This window comes from Lacerta agilis, chromosome 1 (genome assembly GCF_009819535.1).
Source record: "Lacerta agilis isolate rLacAgi1 chromosome 1, rLacAgi1.pri, whole genome shotgun sequence".
NCBI classification, from domain to species: Eukaryota; Metazoa; Chordata; class Lepidosauria; order Squamata; family Lacertidae; genus Lacerta; species Lacerta agilis.
In genome coordinates this window covers 42,680,627-42,690,526 of record NC_046312.1, presented here as the reverse complement: position 1 = coordinate 42,690,526, position 9,900 = coordinate 42,680,627, and the positions used below count along the sequence as shown (strand labels likewise).

Below are 9,900 nucleotides of genomic sequence, written 5' to 3'. Positions count from 1 at the left end.
CTCAGGGATGATGGCCATACGTCCTGATTTTCCTGAAATTCACTTCCGAAAATGGCGCCCTGGATTATTTTTTAGAAATCAGGCAAATGTCCCGAAAAGCTCAAGAATTCTTGTAGCTTTTACTGAAAAAGGTCAAGAACTTTTGGGTTTTCCTTTAAAAAGCTCAACAATTTTGTGGGTTTCCTAAACATGCAGGTGCTATACTTCAGTCCCATCCTGGTATAACTGTGTGATGGAGGTGCTCCTGTGGTATACATTGGTATCTCGGTTTTCGAACGTAATCCGTTTCAGAAGACCGAGTTCCAAAGCATTCGGAAACCGAAGCATTTATTTCTGGGTTTTCGGCGTTCGAAAATGGAAACGTTCGACTTCTGAGACGTTAAAAAACCGAGGTACCACTGTATTATTAATTGCCTTCCACACAAGAGTCTCAATGTGATGTACAATAAAAAATAGCAAAAACCCCACAAACCAGTTAAAACCACAAAAAGCAAAACAATACAAAATAGACACCCATGGCAGAGACCCATTCAGTCAGCTGGAAATGTCCACTAGAACAAACATGACTTCAATTTCCCCCCCTGAAAAGTGCAGATAATGGGCACCTGTTATACCTGGAGGGGAATGATGTTCCCTGGTTCATCATGGTGCTATTATATGGTTTCCTGCAATATGAACATTTTTGTAGACTGGACTGGTGTGCCACAAACTGGACACAATTCAGAACAAGATAAGTGATTCTAGACCTGTATTAATTTCAGCTGACTAGATGTATGTACTTGTTGGCTAAATGCTTACTGATATTTTACACCCACTGTTCAACCCAAAAGGCCTCATATTTTTGCCATTAAGACTTTTGGCAAGCTTTGAATCTCTGTGGTTGGGAAGCAGATGTTTGTGTTACCCAACTCTATGCCTTCTCTATGTCCTCGTCACATTTTCATCAACACCCCCAAATGTGGCAATATTCTCTTTATCAATGTTCCATAAAATCTTTATTGGTTAAGTCTTGTTAGGCAGATTAAGGGCTAAGTCAGTCAAACACCTGCATTTTTCAGTGGAGGAAGATCATAGAGTGGCCATCAACTGCTATCTAACCAACGATCTTTCTTCTTTGCCTTAACTTATAATTTTCCATACACTTATTTGCACAGTTAAGGATTCCCATTTTCCAGATGCTGAGAAGTCCAGGGGGAAAAGATACAGGGATACCACCACCATCTTTGCATTGGGTTCCCACAAAGAGGTCCTCCACTTCAAGCTGCTTCATCTCCAGATAGTTCACATAGCTTCATTTAAACAGTGTAACTTCCCCAGACTTTGAGAGCTCAGTACACAGACTGAATAGTTAAATGGATGTTCTCATCAACCAAGTTTTATGGTCACAGTGATCTATAGCCACTTAAGTCACCTCCACCACAACACAGGGACATTCAGCATCAATTAGCTTAAATGACTGGCTTCAAGATACTGAAGGAAACAGGGAGGGAGCTATTTGCGTTCCTTGGAATTCAGAAAGGGGTGGGGTCATGAGTCACCTGTTCATCTACTTCATCCAGGAGGCACTGTCAGCTGTGAACTTTATCACTCAAACACCACTTCAAGCAACTGGATCATATGCAGCAGATACCACGATGGGGGCTAATTCAAGTTCACCTGAGGTAAGAAAACTTTGCAAATCAAGCCAAACAGCCTGGGCTTGTAGGAAGCCAGTTCTGAAGCTCATTATGCGTACTTGCAAATGTAGGTAGAACATGTTCGAGCAATTTGACAAATCCGCAGGTGCTGTACTTGATTGAAAGAGTTGCCTTTCGTCTCTGCCCTTTTGGTTTGATTCCCTTTGGTACAAATAGCCTGAGAGCGAGTGAGAAACCTTACAAACAATTAAACAAACCACTCTGGTAGAAGAGCTGTGAAGTATTTATGCATTTAGGTGAAACTTGTAACAACACCGAGTGGCTATTTTTAATCTCTTTTTCTTTTTTTCTTTAGGGCTTAGCAAATAATCGAAATTTGGCAAGACCGGTATGTATGAAATAGGGTAAACACCTTCAGAACATAAGTTTGTTATGACGTGTGTCAGGGGAGTGGATATTAGGATGAAAACGGGCCATAATTTCAATCGCAAATACAGTGTCAACATGGATAAATGCTGGTTGTTGTGGTGGTCCACCAGATCTTATAATTTTCATCATCCTGTACCAGCACACTCAGTTTCTTACTTTGTTCTTGGGAACAGTTCTATTTTCAAAATGTCTCTCATTATAGATTTATTCCTCCTTCTTTTTGTTCCTTTCTCAATTTGTTTCATGGAAATATGGCTGTTGTTGTTGTTGTTGTTGTTGTTCAGTCGTTCAGTTGTGTCCGACTCTTCGTGACCCCATGGACCAGAGCACGCCAGGCACGCTTATCCTTCACTGCCTCTCGCAGTTTGGCCAAACTCATGTTAGTAGCTTCGAGAACACTGTCCAACCATCTCATCCTCTGTATGAGGATGGCTGTATGTTAGTATATAAGGTTCTACACAGTGTTTTCTGTTTAGGGGCATTCAGGATTTATCCTGAGAATATTAGATTTAAAAAATTCGGAACTCTAAAGATGCCAGAGAGTTTGTCTCAAATGAGAGTAGCATTTCATTCAACGGGTTTTACACATGAAAAGCAGGCTATAGTGCAACTGTAAAAATTATATGGAAAAGGCCTTTTGGAAGCTTAACTTTTTATATTGGGAAGATGTACTGAATTCCCCCCCCCCGATAATCCTCCCCAGTGCTGTAACAAAGTTGCAAGAATAAAATCAATAAAGAATAGCAATAATATGTAATAAATATGGGATACACTAATTGGGGTGTTACTTCCAATTGTTTCTTTGAACAGGTATGTTTTTGTACTGATGAATGGTTACCAGTGTTGAAAACAACTGAGCTACCCCTCTTTCTCTGAGAATTGGGAGATGTTTTAATAGTGGTGGCTAATCTCTGGTCCTCAGTGTGCTTTTTTCTAGAAAAATAGGTGCCGGTACTCACTGTGAGGCTGTTAAGTAAGTGCCACACTTTTTAACAACAAAAAAGAGGTGCCGGTATTGCGTACCCTTGAGTACCCCCTGGGGAAAAAGCACTGAGTCCTCCAGATGTTGGACTCCAGCTCCCATCATCCCCAACCAGCATGGTTAATGATGATGTGAGTTGTAGTCCAGTAATGTCTAGAAGGCTGCAGGTTCTCCATCCCTGTATCAGAGACTCAGGAGTGTGATGATAATGCCTTGTGTAGGATGCAACACACCTGCTTTAGATATTACAGTGAAGATGGACAAAATTCAGAATTATTTGCGTGCCCAGCCACAGAGTCCCCCACCCGGTGTACCTAACTACTGAGTGGGAAATGAATGGACACGACAACTGTCTGGGATTTAAAATGGCCACAACTTTATTGATTTCAGATGTAGGAAGCCTTGGTATAGGTATTGGGTACATATCCCTCTCAGCCCCGCCCCTGCTGGGGGGCTGAGGCATGACAGAGTCTATTCGGGGGTGAATCCATCACAAAATGCAGGTTTAAGGAGATGGCCCCTAAATGCCGAGGGAAGCTCTGTGGCCCGCTAGCCCTACGCAAGTGGCTCTATGGACAGAGACTCTCCACCAGACCCCTCTAACAGGGTACCCTGTTATCGCTGCCGCAGAGAACAGGGGCTGGGTGAGTCACCACTTCACCGCACCTGAATTGGATGAAAGACTATAGGATTCCGCCCAAGGTCTAAACCGCCAAAGTTGTGACTAGTGCTAAGGGGAAGGCAAAACCTGCAAAGCAGGGAAAATTCATTTCCGGCTCTGAATACAGAAACTGTAAAAAGACCACAGCAAAGCCCTCCTAGCTGAAAAGGAAATGTTAGAGCAGTAATAAACAATTAAAGAAAGGGTGGGTGATGCTCCCGGCTGACTGTATGCTGTGCTGAGGGGTCAGCTGGGCAAATAGATGGAGGATGGACCCAAAGGAAGCTTGCCTCCCTCAGGTCCACTCCCCACCCCCACCCCCACCCTGGCGCTGGGGCGAATTGGCCCCTTTGAACGGATGAGTTTGGCGGGAACCCATGAGCATCTGCTGCGGCTGAGGGGGACAGGGAAAAACAGCGGCATGTCTAGGGAAAAAGGAGGCACCGTGCCAGGCCACAACCACAATGCACTGGGAGGATGGTAAGTGGCCATTCTGTACCACTTCTGTTTGCCTGAACAGCTGTTGTAAATTCCTAAAGGATTCTGGCCATAGGGCCTATTGATGTCCTCTGTAGTGGTGGAAATATCACAGTATTAAGCAAGAATGGGATTACGGTATTACTGATAGGAGGCCTATTGTGTTCTCCTCTGCCCTCCTATTACCATCTCACAAGGGGGAAAGCAGGCATGAATTGGTGGACCTGCCTCCCTGGACAGCCTCATTCTTGCAGCTCCCCAAGTATTGGGGGCTGAACATCTTCATTGGTGAACCTGCTCTACTCAGATAGGGTCCTCGTGTGATTGAGAACCCAATTCTAAAAGAGGGGGCTGAAAAAATAGCAATGGAGACTTGTGAGAGTATTGGGGGTCAGTAGGCTCATAACTGCTTCCCCCCTTGTATGATTGTAATCATAGGGGGCAGGGGAATTGAAAGAAAGTACACCATAATGGAACATCTTGGTTTATACAGATAGCCAAATTAATATTAAGGGTGTTGACAGACCCCAAGATTCACCATGTATTTGTTTCGGGTGTTTTTTTTTAATCCAATCAATTTCTCAATTGCTTTGAGCTCTCCCAGTTTTGATCTATGTTTCAGTTTTCAAGCTGATTTGTACAAAACGAAGTTCTGTGATTCCCCATTCACTATAATGGGGAATCTAAAAACAGCTATAACTTTTTCCTCTTTTGGTAAAAGTGGATGAAATTTACTGGCACAGGATTACCTTCAGGGTGCATTAATCCAGCAAAATTGCAGACAGAGAGGTCCCGTGACTTTTTATGGGGAAAATAAAAGATTACTTTCCCCCATCATGCCTTATGAAGGAGAGGGAGCAGATGGTGGTCTCTTTCTTACCTCATAAATAATAGGAGGATGAGTGGTGTGCATTCTTGCTTGTACATTTGTTTAAACTTTGCATCTTCACACCAGCCTTTTTCTGGTGGTTGTGTCCTTCAATAGGCTTTACATGCCTAGGCCTTTACAGGCCACTGATACGCATTACTGTATAGTGTGAGGCTGTTGAGAATGCTGCCTGCAGAGTTCTGAAGAACTTTGGGTTTGTTTGTTTGATTATTAATGTAGAATGTAGATTTTTCTAAAATTAAATTAAACTTTTAACTTTAAAAAATATCCTCTGCTACTGTGCTTTAAAAACAAACAAACAAACAAACAAACCCAGAGCTCTTGCTCTGTAGGCAACATTTTGGACAGCCTCAGTATTGAATAGCTCATGACCTCAGAGAAACATAGTAATTTATAGGGAAACATAGTAGATATAAGGTATGAAAATTTTCAGAAACAAGGTGTCATGAGACTTTGTTTGGCCCCAATGTAGGAGGGCTGTTGACACCATGCTTTCACCCAAACAAATCCCCACATTTTGTTTTATTTAACACCCACACAAAACCAATGCAGTCCCCTAACTAATATAATAATATAGTTTTCTACTGTGGTTTCCTTAGGATCAGCCTGCTTCAGATATGAATATTTCCTAGGAGATGTGAATGAAATAGGCTTTTGGCAAGGGTAGAAAAATATTGGCTCCAATCAAGTCTAAGTCTACCAATTAATTTCTGGGCCCAATTCAAAGTGCTGGTTTTGACCTGTAAAGCCTTAAACGGCTCAGGACTGCAATACCTCAAGGATCACCTCTTTCCATATAAACCTACCCAGACCTTGAGATCATCTTCGTGTGCCTCTTCCTCAAGAGGTCCGGAGGGTGCCAACACAAGAATAGGCCTTCTCTGCAGTGGCTCCCCATCTGTGGAATGCTCCCACCAGGGAAGTTCACCTGGCACCTTCATTATACACCTTCAGGTGCCAGGCAAAAACATTCCTTTTTAACCAAGCCTTTGGTTGATTTGATTGACATCCAATGCCCGTTTAAAACATAGTGCTTTTTTTGGGGGGGGGGGGTTATTGGGTTGTTGCTTTTATTTTGATTATGTATTTTGGTTTTATATTTTGATTTTATTCTGTGAACCACCTTGAGACCTCGGGGTATAGGGTGGTATATGAATAAAACAAACAAACAAACAAACTAATAAATAATGCCACCACCATTAATCTAGAGCACTATGTCCATATAAAGACAGTACACACTGGCACTGGTTTCCCCCCACAATCACAGCTTCCCTAAAAAGGGCCACTGCAGTAATGCAAATCATTGTAGCTGTGTGTGCAGACTTCACATGGAAGTTTTGGTAAAGGTCCTTTTCACCAGTGATGGGGAACCTGTGGCCTTCCTGATGCTGTTGGATTCCAAATCCCATCAGTTGCAAGCAACATAGCAATGGCCAGAGATAATGGGAGGTTGTGGTCGAGCAACATGTTTTTTTTGGGGGGGGGCAGCATGTTTCCCACCACTGCTAGTTATTTAATCCCTAGGGAATGGTGTGCTCACGGGGCCTTGACATGCAATGAGAGGTTGTGGTCTAGCATAAGGTTACCAGACGTCCCCGGTTCCAAGGGACAGTCCCCAGATTTGCAAATCTGTCCCTGGACAAATTCCGTCCCCGGAATGTCCCCAGATTTGCAAATCTGTCCCTGGGAAATGTGGCAGCGGCAGCCTCAGCAGCCTGGAGCCAGCCTGGTAGCACAGTTGGCTCTGGCTGGCTTCAGGAGCTGCTTGCTGCTGTGGCGCCCGCCATTTTTCCTCACTGGAAGTCCCTATATGATGTGTCTTGTGCGCAGCACATCACATGGTGACTTCTGTGGCGATCACACAGGGTCCCCGGTCGTTTGACGGACTATTGATCCCTGTGCCACCACGCGCTTCGCTGCCACCAACCAGGATCCCCTCCCTGGTAATAACTTTCACAGTCAGGGTGCAATTTTAAACAAAATAATAAGTGTTTATTTAAAAACTTCAACAACTTAAGATAATGGTTACAACCCTGCCTACGCTCACCACTATACCTCACCACCAACCCTCACAATCAACCACCACCCACCAACCAACTCCCTCGATCAACTGCTCTTCATCAACTCCCTCGCTCTCTAACTCTGACTCCTTCAGCTGCCCCTAGCTCCTCCCCCCTCTGTTTATTGGTTAGCCTAGGGCCAGCCACTTAACCCCTTACTTACTCCTTTTCCTATATGTATACCCTAGGAAGGGCAAACGCCACATACCTCCCCCCTTAAATAAGTTTGATTCAGGAGGGATAACTGCACAGAGTTATACTCCTGATCAAACTGCGTGACACCTTAATTCAAACAAACATTTTCTATGTTTACTAACCTTAACTCCTCATCTTATACTGGCTTAATAATTGTTTTTTTTCACATTATATACAATAGATCATGCAATATTAAACCTTTAGTTAACTGCAAGAAAATTTGTAACTGTCCATTTTAATCTTTGCCTTCGGGTCTTCGTGATAAGGCATCTGCAACGATGTCCAGGATCCTTTCACGCTCCTTATTGTCCTTAACCGCCACAAGAAGTGTCTTTCTCTGGGCACCAGTCTTTTCTCTGCCACACGTGATTGGATGCAAGTTGGATGCAAGTTGACACAGTCCAACTCCGATCCCTGCAGTCGATGCGTCTGTAACTATTGTGGATTCCAAGCTGTGTAGAGTCTTTGTTTCTCCGGGTCAAAAGCTCTCTTGGGTCACCCTCTCTCTCCTTCAGGATCTCTGTTAAGTGTTGAAGCCTGAGGTCTTGTACAAACGTCTCCATGTCACCAAAAGCTGCATAAGAACTGGTTGTCTGGCTTTTGAATTCATTGGGAACTGCTTTCAGAAGTTTGTGGATAGCTTCTTTTTTAGTCAGCTTGCTGAAGCTTTTTGGACAAACGTGTTTACTCAATGAAAGTAGACTAAAAAGCTCTGATTGCCTATTGCTGTTAGCAATCTCCCTGGCTGTCAGTCCATCTTTGGTCTGTATTGAATTATCAGTTCCCACTTCAAGCAATTTGAAGACTACTTTTTTATGTCTTTGACGTGGTGGCCACGTTAATGCTGTGTAACCACGTTCATCTTGGGCATTTATTTGTGTTGCATGAGCAGCAGGGTACCCAACTTCCCACCACACAATCTCTAGTGTAGGAAACACTTTCACTTTCATAAAAAGTTGATGGGACACCCTGGCAACTATAACTTTCAGTATGTTTTTCTTTCTATATTTCCAACTGATGAATGGTTTATCATAACTTTGAATAGTTGTTCTAACTGATCTCACAGATAGGTCTCCTTTTAAAACAACTCTGACTCCTCTTGAATGGGCGTAACCCATAAGCTCAGGGTCATATTTTTCACAAATCGCCACTGTGGTAATATGTGACCAGTCATAAGCTTTCCAGGCCTGCCCCCCAATGTCAAATATAAAGACCTTGCATTCTAAATATGGGGCTTTCTGTTCCTCATCCCACAGGATCCCGGAAATAAAACTGTTTACTAGATCAATGTTTACTTTATATGGGCGCTGACATCCTGCCATGTCACTGCATGGAGCCCCTTGGAAAGGAACTTTTGCAATTGAACAAACATGGGCCTTAATTGAGCCTAGACAGGTATAATCATAGCCGTACCATGGAACACTCATCACCATCTTCTTTGGATTAATGCCCATGTGAATGTATTTTTCATATTCCATTATGGTGTGGTTATATGGAGCATTGGCTCTGGCTTTGCATTGCAACCACACCTGACTCTGTTCATCGTACGGCATAACAAATATGAAATCGCAAGACTCTGCAATCCCGGTGTCAATGTGTTGGACTACCCCTTTTGCTAGTCTTGGAGTATTACTGAAAATCGTTTTAAATTTTTGTAGGTTGTTTCCTATTTCTTCCTGCTGTGAATGGGTTAATGTAGGGGCTAGCTTAACTTCTTTTATATTACATTCTTGCTCCCCTCTCCCCTCCCAGCATGATATTTCTGCTTCTTCTGGGTCATCCCGGATAGCACAGGGAGCCCAGCTTTCATTTCTCTGGTAAGGCTTAATCATGTTTATGTGAACTACCTTGCGCCCCTCATCCCCCTGCTGGATAAGGTAGTTTGCATTATTTATTTTGGACACGATTTGGGATGGTTCCTCCCAGGCTAGTTGCATTTCATTCCCCTTTTTGGTTGCTCTAGGCGCGGGTTGTGCCACGTCGTGTCCTAAACTCTGGGCTGGTGTGGAGATTACAGGTAAAGGACACAGTTTTGCCTTGGTTTTGTCCTGACCTGATCCCTGCCTCTGGCAAATGTCACAGGCTCGGCAATACATTCTAATTTGCTTCCCCATGCCTGGCCAATAGAAATTTTGCGCCACTCTTCGTTTGGTCCGAGTTATCCCCATATGTGCCCCAAAAATACTATTATGGGCTTGCTTTATGATAGTTTCTCGGTACATGTGAGGAACCACTAGTTGCCTGCAGTTTCCTCCTCCCCCTTTATAAGGTGTGCTAAGGGCTTCACGATATAACAGCCCCTCCTCTAGGCAGAACCTCTCTGGGCAATCAGGGGTTAATGGAACAGTAGATTTTGCTGCCTCAAAACAGCTGTTTAGTCCTATGTCATTCTTTTGTTCCTGAGAGAAACTAGTCTTTTGAGTATTTTTAAAAGGTATTAGGAAGCCTGGCTCACTCAAAGTTTCAACTTGAGGACTTTGAGTCCTGCCCTCATTGGCAACTGTTTCGCTTCCCTCAGTATCAGTTGACAGTTGGCCCCCCTTGGAGCGGGTAATAACAAACGCACTCTG

The 9,900-nt window shown here is 43.5% G+C and overlaps 1 protein-coding gene across 1 annotated transcript in view; it reads left to right on the top strand.

Annotated features, from left to right (window-relative positions):
- Positions 1-1,483: 1,483 nt before the first annotated feature.
- The window catches only part of LOC117045040 (cytosolic phospholipase A2 epsilon-like), a 54,146-nt gene continuing 45,729 nt past the window's right edge, over positions 1,484-9,900 (top strand). The window contains exons 1-2 of the mRNA XM_033145830.1: positions 1,484-1,661; positions 1,993-2,025. Coding sequence (XP_033001721.1) covers positions 1,530-1,661; positions 1,993-2,025 — 165 coding nt within the window. The 5' untranslated portion in view covers positions 1,484-1,529. The remainder of the gene's footprint in view (positions 1,662-1,992; positions 2,026-9,900) is intronic.